Source organism: Pristiophorus japonicus, chromosome 16 (genome assembly GCF_044704955.1).
Source record: "Pristiophorus japonicus isolate sPriJap1 chromosome 16, sPriJap1.hap1, whole genome shotgun sequence".
NCBI classification, from domain to species: Eukaryota; Metazoa; Chordata; class Chondrichthyes; family Pristiophoridae; genus Pristiophorus; species Pristiophorus japonicus.
Window position 1 is genome coordinate 77,832,087 of NC_091992.1, and position 14,763 is coordinate 77,846,849.

Sequence of the window (14,763 nt, forward strand, 5' to 3'; positions counted from 1 at the left end):
TGTGGGTGTTGCCATTTATTGCCCATAAACTAAGCGGCTTGCTGGGCCACGTCAGAGAAAAGCTGCCGTCGTTACCTGGGCTGACCTATACGTGACTCCAATGGACGACTTGTGGTATGAAACAGCAGCTAACAAGGCAAACAACCTGCCATACGGTATAAAAGTCCAAGGGGGTGGATTTTTGGGTCTGCACATTTCGGGGCGGTAATGGCGGCGGGGCGGTAAAGTTTGTGCCCGGGAACAGTTTGCGCCTCAGTCATCAAAATTCACCAGCTGGACCCTGAGTGTGGAGCGGGGCGCTAAGGGAGGTGTTGTGCACCTCTCTCGGTGCTAGGCCGGCTGAGCAAGCGAAAATCCCGAGCTAAAGAGCCAGCCTCAGAGTGCTCTGGGGGGAAAAAAAACTTGAAAAAAACATTCCCAATAAATAACCCACGCCACCACAACATAAATTGCAATAAAAATAAAATAAATAACAATCACACTTCCCCGAGGTGGACATTACTGACCTCACTGCGGCCGTTACAGCTCGGAATGCCCGCTTTCACAGGCGGTCCCAGCAGGGGGCGCTGTACGGGGCGTTACGGGTCGGGCGGGAGCCAAAAATCGAGCCGGTGTCACAACCAGGGGCGTTGCACACGGGCTCGCTCTCCCGGGCGGTAATGCTCCGCGCCGCGCCGGAACCATCCCCGAGAACCCCAGCGGGGCGCTGGAAGCTGCCCAGGAGTGCTTATTGCCACCCCTCCGGGGTGCTAACCAGGGCAGCAGAAGACCGAAAATCCAGCCCAAAGGTAATTCTGCAGGAACTATAAGAATTTAAAACCACACCTGGAATACTGTGTCTAGCTCTGTCACGTGTACAGTTGGAATACTATTAACATGTTTGGAAAAGAGAGGATGAAGAAGCTGGGAGTATCCTAGCCAGGAGAATGAAAAGATTAACGATTGCATAGCTGAGAATTGTGAGGGAACCTCTTGAGAGGCTTGATAATTCTCCTTTGCCGATTTTTAGAAGACAGGACGTTTCCCCGTAATTCACTCAGTGTTGGCCTGAGTCGAATCCCAATGCTCCCCTTGCAATCTGACCACTGCAGGCCAATACGTCGGGAGCACAGCGACCAGTCTTTGCCCCTATGTGTTCCCCATCCCCAAAGGGATTGAGTGTGTCATTGGGGTACAGTGCCTTGTTGTATATCATCAATAGTGCAGCCAAGTCTGATCCTGTCCTCGCCCAGTCCCCATACACCCACACATTCTAGCTGGGTGTCGCTGGTGCTCAGGACTTGTAGCACCACCACCACATCCACACTGGGATCAGCAAACGCAGCTCGGAGCACGGACCGAACCTGGGCCCCACCGGGGTGGTATCATTCACAGGCAGGCATTTGGCCTGTACCATCCGGCATCAGCTTTTTAATCTAAACTCATTTTCTGCCAGTTACACGAGAGAGTGGAACCATCCGTCCTACACATCTGACCTCACAGACATGGCATGAACTTCTAGTTTCTGCTACATGTTTATCACAAAGAACTTAAAATCAAATATACAATATATACCGAGGAGCAAGGTACAGGCTGGAATCTAATCGAGGGGTTCGGGTGGATTATATAAAGAACAACGGATACCCTGGAGTGAGTTACAGGCTGGAATATAATCGAGGGGTTTGGGGGGGGTTTATATATAGAATAACAGATACCCGGGAGTGAGCTACAGGCTGGAATCTAATCGAGGGGTTCGGGTGGATTATATAAAGAATAGCAGATACCCAGGAGTGAGATACACGCTGGAATAGAATTGAGTGACCTGGATGATTTAAATCTAATATAATGAATGAGAGTATAGTCTGTAATTTAAAAGATGGTGAAAAGTCAGAGATGGTGAAAACCACTTTGCCATTGGTTAATATTTACAGCATCAGCTCCTACTCTACAATATCCTTGGCCCGGGAGCTTGGCTGAGTTTACTGAAAGCCACATTCCAGTCTCCCTCCTTCATGTCTTCCTGCAGGTCGCTCAATGGCATCATTGAACAGATGGGGGTGTTCTCTGGGAAGTTGAACGATCTCTCCTATAAAGTGGAGAGCACTCATCAGAGCACGTCCCACGAGATGGAGATTAATGCACGGCAACGAGAGGAGCAGCAGCGAGGTAGCTATGAAATAAGAACATAAGAAATAGAAGTCGGCCATCTTGCCCCTCGAGCCTGCTTCGCCATTCAATAAGATCATGGCTGATCTGATCATAGACTCAGCTCCACTTCCCTGCCCACTCCCTATAACCCTTTATTCCCTTATCACTCAAAAATCTGTCTATCTCCGCCTTAAATATATTCAGTGACCCAGCCTCCACAGCTCTCTGGAGCAGAGAATTCCACAGATTTACAACCCTCTGAGAGAAGAAATTCCTCCTCATCTCTGTTTTAAATGGGCAGCCCCTTATTCCGAGAATATGTCCCTTAGTTCTAGTCTCTCCTATGAGTGGAAACATCCTCTTTGCATCCACCTTGTCGAGCCCCCTCCTTTTCTTATACGTTTCAATAAGATCACCTCTCATTCTTCTGAACTCCAACGAGTAGAGGCCCAACCTGCTCAACCTATCCTCAAAAGACAACCCCTTCTTTGAATAGCCTCCAATGCAAGTATATCCTTCCTTAAATACAGAGACCAAAACTGTATGCAGTACTCCAGGTGTGGCCTCACCAATACCCTGTACAGTTGTAGCAGGACTTCTCTGCTTTTATACTCTATCCCCCTTGCAATAAAGACCAACATTCCATTTGCCTTCCTGATTACTTGCTGTACCTGCATACTGACTTTTTGTGTTTCATACACAAGGACCCCCAGGTCCCTCTGTACTGAAGCGCTTTGCAATTTTTCTCCATTTAAATTATAATTTTTATTTGCTCAACGGGAATTATTCCCGAATGAGGAGAGCTGATCAGCGCTGAGACGGCTTCATCCTTCACCCCATGTACAGGCTGCCAGAACAAATCTCTGAAATAAAGAAAGACTTTCATTTATATAGGGCCTTTCACGACCTCAGGATATCTCACAGCGATTTACAGTACTTTTGAAGTGTCGTCACTGTTATAATGTAGGAAATGCGGCAGCCATTTCGCGCACAGCAAGGTCCCACAAGCAGAAATGCGATAATGACCAGATAATTTGTTTTCGAGCTGTTGGATGAGGGATAAATATTGACCAGGGCTCCCCTGCTCTTTTTCGAATAGTGCCGTGGGATGTTTTTTTTCTTTTTAATGAATTAAATGCACAACGTTTGAACTGCATTGAGGAAGAGCTTGTCTGAAAGAGCTCTTCCCAGCGGAGAAATGTTCCACTTTAAAGACTGTGACCTCATCATCAACCATTTTTATTTTTGTTTGCCATAAGAGTAACTTTGTAATATTAAAACACCAACCTAATTTTATGGAGGCTCCATTCAACAGCCTCCATCCAACCTGACATTCGAGGGGAAAAATTGGGTCCGGGGCGGTAACAGTTGTGAGGCGGGAGACTTTGCGCCAGGTGCAGAAGTCTCGCCTCTCGCGAGAAGTTGGGGGTTACCGCCCCCTGAAAAGAGGTGGAGCGTAAAATAAAGCATTCCACTTCCTTTCTGGGGTGGTAGCGGAGCAGGGCGCATAACGCTGCCGCTTAGAAGGGTCTCTTCCCATAATTAAAGGGGAGGGCCCAAGCTGCAAACTCTGCTTTATAAAGCGTCATACCTGGACCACTGGGGAGCGGGAGCCCGCGCTCAAAGCGCCAATGGAGCGCACCAGAAAATCGGGGCTTTTTTTTTTAAAAGCATTATACCTCCCCTTTAACTCTCGCCCCGCGAGCGGTCGGCCTCCCGGTACATGTCCCCTGAAGCTGCCGCTGTCATCGCCCTGCGCAGCTTCAGGCGCCGATACCCAATTAGGGTCCGAGGTGTTGCGCACGGTGATGATGTCAGCATCTCCAGCGGAGCGCGGCGCTACGGCTTACCACCACCGCTAAACTCCCGCCAAGTTTAGCGGGAGTCGATAGCGGCGCCTTACCGGGTCACAAAGTCGTTGGAGCCTAGTTAGTTCCCCCGGGGGTGCTAACAGGAGGCACAAACGACCCGAATTTCTAGGCCTAGATATCTCACAAGTAGTCACTTTTTGCTTTTAACCAGCTTTTTATTCAGTCCACATTCCTCCCTGGATACCTGTAGTTTTTACTTTAATTAGAAGTCTTTCATTTGGAACTTTGTAAAAAGCTTTCTTAAATTCCCAATAATGTATATCATAGGTGCCACCATATACTTTTATCTGTGATGTTCTCTAATAAGTCAAGATGACTTGTTGGACAAGATCTTCCCTTTCTAAATCCATGGGAGCTGTTTAAGTTATTGCAATCGGAGCACACTTCCAGCCTTCCCATCAGAATCAGCTCTGTTACTTTATCTATTATTGGTGTTGGGTTTATGGGCCTGCAGTTGCCTGGGTCAGACTTGACTTTCAGGTATGGTGCATGTTTGCTTCCAGTCCGACAGGGCTTCACCAGTGCCCTGTGTTGCCTCAGTAATGATAACCAGTGCCCCAAACATTTCTGTCGTACACCAGCTGGCCCAGTGGATTAGTTAGTCTCGAGTCTGTGAATTTATGCAGCCTCTTTGCGGAATCTGATTGTTGATTTTAAATGGTTTCCTTCAGCACAGCAGGACAGACTGATGCGCCAGCAGAGAGACCTGGAGGAGGAGAGAGCGCGCTTGCAGGATGTTATAACCAAGATGGAGATCAGGCTGAGTGAACAGACGCGACTTCTCGAGAAGGTGAGAGAGATAAATGGCAGCATGTAAATGGAAGAAAAGTTACATCTGAAATGTTATGTTTGCCGGTGATTCTGTTGGCCCATGGTGGCGGTGGGGGGGGTACGGTGGGCGGTGGTGTGGGGAATAGGCACCCGATTCCACATCCCCACCGACACCTGGGAGTCCCTGGACAAAGACCACCCTAAGTGGAGGGAGTGCATCTGGGAGGGCGCTGAGCACCTCGAGTCTCGTCGCCAAGAGCATGCAGAAACCAAGCGGAGGGAGCGTGCGGCAAACCAGTCCCACCCACCCCTTCCCTCAACCACTGTCTGTCCCACCTGTGACAGGGACTGTGGTTCTCGCATTGGACTGTTCAGCCACCTAAGGACTCATTTTTAGAGTGGAAGCCAGTCTATGCCTATGATGATGATGATCCAAACATTGATTTCCAGCCTCATCCCAAGCTTGGCCTGCTGCTTGACCCTTCAATGGATGGCTCCTGTTATTCGGGTGCTGCCGATGTATTTTGATGCTGCACCATTGCAGTTTACAAGGTTCACTGGAGAGCCACGGGTTGATTAGCTTTGGAGACAAGCCCAATCTCAGAGAACCACATTTCCCTCACGAGCTATAAAAGTTCCAGGGCTTTTCCTGATTCTGTTCTCCGTGAACAGCAGGCAGTGACCTAGCTGCACAGTTTGTTAATAGTGTGCACAGCGCTGGGATAGATCGTACTTGTTGAGTGGAGGGGGCCGTTGCTTTGTTACTGTCCCAGCTCTGTTGCCGTACAAATGGTGGTGGTTTAGAACTTTATTTCTGCTGGATTTGTGTGAGAGAGTTGTGGGCTGGAAAATACCTGGACGAGAGGAAAGAGGCCTGGTACAGCAGCAGGGTATAAAACCTGATGTACGTAAAGGGACAATGGCAGCACTGAGGAAGCAGGCACCCTAGGCAACATGGATGGCAACCAGATTTAAAGAAACGAGAGGGAAACATCGGGGGATTAGACCTGCATGTCCTTGTATTGGAGATATGGAGCAGGAGAAACTGTCTGTTTGGGGTCGGGGACTTGAGACCTGCCAAGACTATGGATGTGGCTCGGTAGTGAGTACCATCTCCATGCAACCCAGGATGTTGGCAGTGCAGGAAGAAGCTCAACAACTTCACAGGGATCCAAGGTAAGTACCTGCTCCCCCTGAGCCCCCTTGTCCACCCCTTAATATGCGCGGCACTCCTTCATTCAGTCCCTCACTGTGCCGGAGATAAATGTGGGATCTGAGGTTGGGCTGCCAAGGCTCGTCAGAAGTCAAACCCCTACCCGCTGAGGCCGCAGACTCGGATCTCTGGAGTCCTGCTCTGAAAGGAAGAATGCTGGATTAGCAACACTCTCTCGAAGGAGGCACTGCGAGCCATCTCTGAGCACCTGAGACAGGCGGCTCGAGGCACTTTCATCCTCGGTGCCAACATTGTAGGGTGTTTGTTTTTCACTCTACTCTGATTCTCAGACCTTGGAACTTATAGTGGGAAAGGACAACACATGGCACAAAATTTAGGCTTAATCCAGTGTCAGTGTTATTATGCACAAAAAACGACTAAAACTACAGAACTAGACTTCTGAGAGAAATTGACTGAAAACATCCTGGCTGTAGCTATTGTAGGTTCATGGTCATTGGTTCCGTGACTGGTTGGTTCTCCTTCTGGCCATTCTCTGCAGTGCTGTTCCTTTCGTGTACGTTCTGTACTACATGTCCTTCCGTCCGTTCGTCTGTTCGTTCTTTCGACCTGTACACGTGTCCATCTGTACATGTGTCCTTCTACTTCTTCTGTGTGCTTCTTCTTCCATCTGTTCCTGTCCTCCTTCCATCTTCTGCTGAGCTGCTTCTAGCTCGCATATTTATATCCAGGTTATGACTGATCTCCCACCACTGCGGTTTCTGATAGAGTTTGCATCGATACGTTGTTTTGTGGTATCCTTGGTTGATTGACTGCAATAATGGACTCGTCTGTTTTCCCATTTGCACACTGAGTCTGCAAGGCTCAAGTTGATTTCTCATCTTAATACCTTGTTCCCAAAAAATGTGCACCTGGTATGGTTCCTTTGTTGTCGGGTCTTTTTACAGACTTGGTGTCTCCAGTGGCTGTTTCCCCACCCTGGTCAATCAAGTTCAGGGCCTCACGTAACAACTCCATTGTTGTTATGCATGAAGTCAGTTTGGTTCCTGACCACAGAATGTCCTTAATTGTCCAGCTTAATTCCAAAAGCTTGTATTAAATTCCCCAAACCTGCATTAATCAATTTATGGTCTCCTTCTGTGTTTTTCTGAAGATTAGTAACCTTACACTATCCAAGAATGATTCAGCATAGTGTAGCACAACCTGGAGTCAGTGGCGGCCGGCACCACGAACATCGGTATCCGATCTCCTGACCAAGAAGCTTCTACTCGAGTCAGTGCATTCAAAGTGGCCACTTTGACTACTCGCCTTTGGGGACTGTTTGGGGAGAATGCTGGCAACTGTCTCCTGAGAGATTCAGCACACCATCTCTCATGGTCTGCAGGATCTAACTGATACCATCAGGTCTGATCCAGTGGGCACTCTGATCCGTGGCTGGAATCCACCTTCCTGATGCTATCCCCTGCGACCTTTGTAGCCAGCCCCCTCAGATAGGTGTCAGGATTCAGGTCCAAGCTGCTCGCGCACCAGTGGTGACGCAGCCTGCTGAACAGTGCTCTTGGGACTCAGCTGAGACCAGAGCTTCTCTGGTCCAAGGGGCTCATGATGCCACAGCAAAGCCAGGTTACACTGGCATCCCTGGCCCTGGATTGGGCATCAGAATATGTTTACCATGAGGCACAGTGATCAGTTCTTGCTGTAGCAATATATGTGCACAGTAAAACCACTTTGTGATACGGTCAATATTCTAATGTATGCCTAATCTTAGTTTTTTTGTGTTTGAGAGGTAGTTTGGAGGTCAGTTTGCAATGGGAGATGTTCCTTCATTGCCTCCTTATTGAACATCCTTAAACTGTTGGCCACCCAATCGGGAGAGGTGTTTAAAGGGTGGCCGAGCCGATATTGCCCGTTTTACATTATCGCCCAGTGTCAAAATTACCCTTCTTTGGGCTAGATTTTCAGCTTTGCTGATTTTGGGGCGGCGGGGCGGTAAAGTTTGCGCCTGGGAACAGTTTGCGTCTTGGGCAGCTGGGCCCGGAGTCAGGGGGCGCAGCGCTAAGGGAGGCGTTGTACACCTCTCCTAGGTTGTTAGTGTGGGAAACTCCCGAGCTAAAGAGCCGGGCCGGGAGTGCTCCGAGAGACACCTGCGGAGAAAAATAAAAGCCTAAAACAAAACCCCGCAAAAAACATTCCCAATATATTGCCCACGCCACCATAACATGAATCGCAAAACAATTACACTAACTTTAGGAAGGCATTACTTACCCCTCTGCAGGCGGTATAGGACCGTTTTCCCAGGTGGTCACTGCGGGGTGCGCTGTGGGGGCGTACAGGTCGGGCGGGAGTCAAAAAACACGGCGGTGTCGCAACCGGGGACATTTCACACCTGGGCTGCTCCACGCTGCTGAAAAACCGGCCCCGAAAACCCAGCGGGGCGCTGGAGGCTGACCATCCACCCAGAAACATAGAAACATAGAAAATAGGTGCAGCAGTAGGCCATTCGGCCCTTCTAGCCTGCACCGCCATTCAATGAGTTCATGGCTGAACATGCAACTTCAATACCCCATTCCTGCTTTCTCACCATACCCCTTGATCCCCCTAGTAGTAAGGACTTCATCTAACTCCTTTTTGAATATATTTAGTGAATTGGCCTCAACAACTTTCTGTGGTAGAGAATTCCACAGGTTCACCACTCTCTGGGTGAAGAAATTCCTCCTCATCTCGGTCCTAAATGGCTTCCCCCTTATCCTTAGACTGTGTCCCCTGGTTCTGGACTTCCCCAACATTGGGAACATTCTTCCTGCATCTAACCTGTCTAACCCCGTCAGAATTTTAAACGTTTCTATGAGGTCCCCTCTCATTCTTCTGAACTCCAGTGAATACAAGCCCAGTTGATCCAGTCTTTCTTGATAGGTCAGTCCCGCCATCCCGGGAATCAGTCTGGTGAACCTTCGCTGCACTCCCTCAATAGCAAGAATGTCCTTCCTCAGGTTAGGAGACCAAAACTGTACACAATACTCCAGGTGTGGCCTCACCAAGGCCCTGTACAATTGTAGCAACACCTCCCTGCCCTTGTACTCAAATCCCCTCGCTATGAAGGCCAACATGCCATTTGCTTTCTTAACCGCCTGCTGTACCTGCATGCCAACCTTCAATGACTGATGTACCATGACACCCAGGTCTCGTTGCACCTTCCCTTTTCCTAATCTGTCACCATTCAGATAATAGTCTGTCTCTCTGTTTTTACCACCAAAGTGGATAACCTCACATTTATCCACATTATACTTCATCTGCCATGCATTTGCCCACTCACCTAACCTATCCAAGTCGCTCTGCAGCCTCATAGAATCCTCCTTGCAGCTCACACTGCCACCCAACTTAGTGTCATCCGCAAATTTGGAGATACTACATTTAATCACCTCGTCTAAATCATTAATGTACAGTGTAAACAGCTGGGGCCCCAGCACAGAACCTTGCGGTACCCCACTAGTCACTGCCTGCCATTCTGAAAAGTCCCCATTTACTCCTACTCTTTGCTTCCTGTCGGACAACCAGTTCTCAATCCATGTCAGCACACTACCCCCAATCCCATGTGCTTTAACTTTGCACATTAATCTCTTGTGTGGGACCTTGTCGAAAGCCTTCTGAAAGTCCAAATATACCACATCAACTGGTTCTCCCTTGTCCACTCTACTGGAAACATCCTCAAAAAATTCCAGAAGATTTGTCAAGCATGATTTCCCTTTCACAAATCCATGCTGACTTGGACCTATCATATTACCTCTTTCCAAATGCACTGTTATGACATCCTTAATAATTGATTCCATCATTTTACCCACTACCGATGTCAGGCTGACCGGTCTGTAATTCCCTGTTTTCTCTCTCCCTCCTTTTTTAAAAAGTGGGGTTACATTGGCTACCCTCCACTCCATAGGAACTGATCCAGAGTCAATGGAATGTTGGAAAATGACTGTCAATGCATCCACTATTTCCAAGGCCACCTCCTTAAGTACTCTGGGATGCAGTCCATCAGGCCCTGGAGATTTATCGGCCTTCAATCCCATCAATTTCCCCAACACAATTTCCCGACTAATAAGGATTTTCCTCAGTTCCTCCTCCTTACTAGACCCTCCGACCCCTTTTATATCCGGAAGGTTGTTTGTGTCCTCCTCAGTGAATACCGAACCAAAGTACTTGTTCAATTGGTCCGCCATTTCTTTGTTCCCCGTTATGACTTCCCCTGATTCTGACTGCAGGGGACCTACGTTTGTCTTTACTAACCTTTTTCTCTTTACATATCTATAGAAACTTTTGCAATCCGTCTTAATGTTCCCTGCAAGTTTCTTCTCGTACTCCATTTTCCCTGCCCTAATCAAACCCTTTGTCCTCCTCTGCTGAGTTCTAAATTTCTCCCAGTCCCCGGGTTCGCTGCTATTCCTGGCCAATTTGTATGCCACTTCCTTGGCTTTAATGCTATCCCTGATTTCCCTTGATAGCCACGGTTGAGCCACCTTCCCTTTTTTATTTTTACGCCAGACAGGAATGTACAATTGTTGTAGTTCATCCATGCGGTCTCTAAATGTCTGCCATTGCCCATCCACAGTCAACCCCTTCAGTATCATTCGGCAATCTATCCTAGCCAATTCACGCCTCATACCTTCAAAGTTACCCTTCTTTAAGTTCTGGACCATGGTCTCTGAATTAACTGTTTCATTCTCCATCCTAATGCAGAATTCCACCATATTATGGTCACTCTTCCCCAAGGGGCCTCGCACAACGAGATTGCTAATTAATCCTCTCTCATTACACAACACCCAGTCTAAGATGGCCTCCCCCCTAGTTGGTTCCTCGACATATTGGTCTAAAAAACCATCCCTTATGCACTCCAGGAAATCCTCCTCTACCGTATTGCTTCCAGTTTGGTTAACCCAATCTATGTGCATATTAAAGTCACCCTTTATAACTGCTGCACCTTTGTTGCACGCACCCCTAATTTCATGTTTGATGCCCTCCCCAACATCACTACTACTGTTTGGAGGTCTGTACACAACTCCCACTAACGTTTTTTGTCCTTTGGTATTCTGCAGCTCTACCCATATAGATTCCACATCATCCAAGCTAATGTCCTTCCGAACTATTGCATTAATCTCCTCCTTAACCAGAAATGCTACCACTGCCACCACTGCCGCCGTTCCGGGGTGAAAAATGGAGAGCAAAAGACCGGAAAATCCACCCCCTTGTTTTTACTTTCTTCAACCTAACTCCCTTAAGGCATTGGTACTTTTTTTAAACACACATTTTCATAGGTCTACACTATCATCGGTTGCCCGAGTAGGTAACTTTGGTTCAAGTTAAGGAGGCAGCTCTCTGGTTTCGCTGCCTGTCTTTATCGAGCTGCATCTATTGAACTATGTTCTGCACGGCAGGTAGCACAGTGCTCAAGATGCTCACTTGCCGCTACTCTTCATAAAGCCACTCTGCTGATCGTAATGCAGGTGGATGCATGGATCCTGATTGTCTGTTCTGTAATACTGTGCAAGGATAGAGAATTTGTTGGCGGATAGAGAATTGGTTGGCGAACAGAAAGCAGAGTGTCGGGATAAATGGGTCCTTTTCGGGTTGGAAATCGGTGGTTAGTGGTGTGCCACAGGGATCGGTGCTGGGACCACAACTGTTTACAATATACATAAATGACCTGGAAGAGGGGACAGAGTGTAGTGTAACAAAATTTGCAGATGACACAAAGATTAGTGGGAAAGTGGGTTGTGTAGAGGACACAGAGGCTGCAAAGAGATTTAGATAGGTTAAGCGAATGGGTTAAGGTTTGGCAGATGGAATACAATGTCGGAAAGTGTGAGGTCATCCAGCTTGGGGGGGAAAAAAAACAAAAAAAGGGAATAATATTTGAATTTGGAGAAATTACAACATGCTGCGGTGCAGAGGGACCTGGGGGTCCTTGTGCATGAATCCCAAAAAGTTAGTTTGCAGGTGCAGCAGGTAATCAGGAAGGCGAATGGAATGTTGGCCTTCATTGCGAGAGGGATGGAGTTCAAAAGCAGGGAGGTCCTTCTGCAACTTTATAGGGTATTGGTGAGGCCGCACCTGGAGTACTGCGTGCAGTTTTGGTTGCCTTACTTAAGGAAGGATATACTAGCTTTGGAGGGGGTACAGAGACGATTCACCAGGTTGATTCCGGAGATGAGGGGGTTACCTTATGATGATAGATTGAGTAGACTGGGTCTTTACTCGTTGGAGTTCAGAAGGATGAGGGGTGATCTTATAGAAACATTTAAAATAATGAAAGGGATAGACAAGATAGAGGCAGAGAGGTTGTTTCCACTGGTCGGGGAGACTAGAACTAGGGGGGCACAGCCTCAAAATACGGGGGAGCCAATTTAAAACCGAGTTGAGAAGGAATTTCTTCTCCCAGAGGGTTGTGAATCTGTGGAATTCTCTGCCCAAGGAAGCAGTTGAGGCTAGCTCATTGAATGTATTCAAGTTACAGATAGATAGATTTTTAACTAATAAGGGAATTAAGGGTTATGGGGAGTGGGCGGGTAAGTGGTGCTGAGTCCACGGCCAGATCAGCCATGATCTTGTTGAATGGCGGAGCAGGCTCGAGGGGCTAGATGGCCTACTCCTGTTCCTAATTCTTATGTTCTTATGTAGGAGCGCTGGAGGGCGACAGCGGAACAGACCAAAGTGGAGTCGGTGCAGCGCTCCCTGGAGGAGGAGCGCAGGATCATGAACCAGCACTTTAGCATCGAAAGGGAGGAGCTAGAGCGGGCAAAGGTAAGGCATGAACTGCTGAGAGCAGCAAGCTTTCCTTGCATTAAATGTCCCGGGTCTGCTGATGGCTTGGCGAATTTACACAGCTAACAGCTGAACCATACAGGCCCCAGCTTTGGCCCCCAGTCAGTGCTCAATTACTTGGTCTCTGGCAGAGCCGTGGTTGGGTCATCACAATGTCCATTTGGGAGGAGAGAATCGAACAGGATTCCCACTCCTGCTCGCTGCCCAGCAATTCCTGTTGGAAGTGCCATTGTGTGTGGCTACCAAGTTCTGTTCTGAACTTCTCTCTTTCCCCTCTTCTCTCCCGTGTTCTCCCCCACCTCCCCCCCCACCCCCCCCTCCCCAGCTGTAATTAAATGTCCTGTAGACATGTAGGGGGTGATATTTGTCTTCGGCGGTGCGCAAATCGGGCAATAGCGAATCTGGTGCCCGTTTTCCATTCCACTCAATTTTCATTTCCATTACTGCCGATGTGCTATCGCCCGCCTTGTAATGCAATCCAAGATGAATTTCACCCCCTTATTGTCTAACCTCACGTGAAAAATCACCACTTGGGGTAAGTTACTGGAGGGACGTCTGTACCCATAGGACCATACTCCAGGAAAGGGTCATAGGGCAAGCACTTCTAATTTCCAGTGGATGAGGCTAGAGTGTGCATGCTCAAGATTGCCCTTTATATGGATTCACAGCCCGAAAGTTGATGAAAATACAAAGTCAAATGACACTTCAAATGATTTAATGGTCTGTTAAACTGGATTCTCAACCATTACACCAGATTTTGTCGGAATCACTGCTGCGGGAAGCTGGAAGCACCAACCCAAGTATGGGTGGGTACATTTCAATGAGGTGATCGTGACGGTGCAACGTCATGCGCCATATTTTTCATCATTATTGCCATGGATGCTGGAACACTTGTATCAACAGGTGTTGTTTGGAGAAGCCTAATGGTGTCAGGAACACACGGCAGGAAGACCATTCTATTTAAACACAATAGAGTGACAATTTTGTATCGGTAGATATTGCTACTTCATCGGACCAAGGAAATTATAATTATTTTGCCTTTAATGCTGCCTGCCCCTTTAAGCTGCCAGATATCCTTCCACAGCAATGGCCATTTCCCACCCACTCCCAGCAGCCAGCTCCCAAGCACAGGCAGGAATCCTGCAAGAGTCCACTGTAATAACTCACTGAGCAGGGTCAGCGAGGGACACAGAGCCCACCTTGCCACCAGATAGAAAATCTCAGCCGTTGTGTCAGACATTGTCACTGAAGTATTGTGCAATAACCCATTTCTAGTATTCGGTGCGCTCATGAGAATTACCGGTGTGAAAAGCAACATAAGTGCTGTAGGAGTGACTGTAGAACACTGCGCTCGTCCCTACAGACACATGTATAACGACCAATGCAGCCAATCCCACGGGAGACCTTAACAAACTGGTTTGCACTGTGCATTGCTTAAATGTAGTACAAGTCTCCAAGTCATGGACAGCACCACTGTGTGAAATGATTGTAAAGGTACTACCATTGAAGAGGAACTCTCCAAGTGTAACGAAAAGCTTTACACAGCTTGGGGAAATCTTCATATTTTACAGAACCAGCTTTATGTGGAATGAGTTGGATTTTAACCACAGGCTTGGGATAAGTACTCGAATGGAATGTACTTTTCCCTGCCATTAATTCCCCACTCACTTTTTTCAGTAGTTGTAATATTGTACTTGTTTGAGAAGCAGATGTACTGGACTGGTGTAAGCTCCCTTGCAGTATGAACACCCCATTTGACAACAATGGGATCAGAGTCATAAGAACATAAGAATTAGGAACAGGAGTAGGCCATCTAGCCCCTCGAGCCTGCTCCGCCATTCAATAAGATCATGGCTGATCTGGTCGTGGACTCCGCTTCACTTACCCGCCCTCTCCCCGTAACCCTTAATTCCCTTATTGCTTAAAAATCTATCTATCTTTGACTTGAAAACATTCAATGAGCCATCCTCAACTGCTTCCTTGGGCAGAAAATTCCACAGATTCACAACC

General features: G+C 47.8%; 1 protein-coding gene across 5 annotated transcripts in view; it reads left to right on the top strand.

Annotated features, from left to right (window-relative positions):
- LOC139226609 (fas-binding factor 1 homolog) overlaps positions 1-14,763 on the top strand; it is a 200,164-nt gene that overhangs the window by 160,596 nt on the left and 24,805 nt on the right. For all 5 annotated transcript variants that reach the window (XM_070857473.1, XM_070857472.1, XM_070857476.1 and 2 more), the window contains 3 exons: positions 2,006-2,145; positions 4,670-4,788; positions 12,610-12,732. In XM_070857473.1, the coding sequence (XP_070713574.1) occupies positions 2,006-2,145; positions 4,670-4,788; positions 12,610-12,732 (382 nt within the window). The remainder of the gene's footprint in view (positions 1-2,005; positions 2,146-4,669; positions 4,789-12,609; positions 12,733-14,763) is intronic.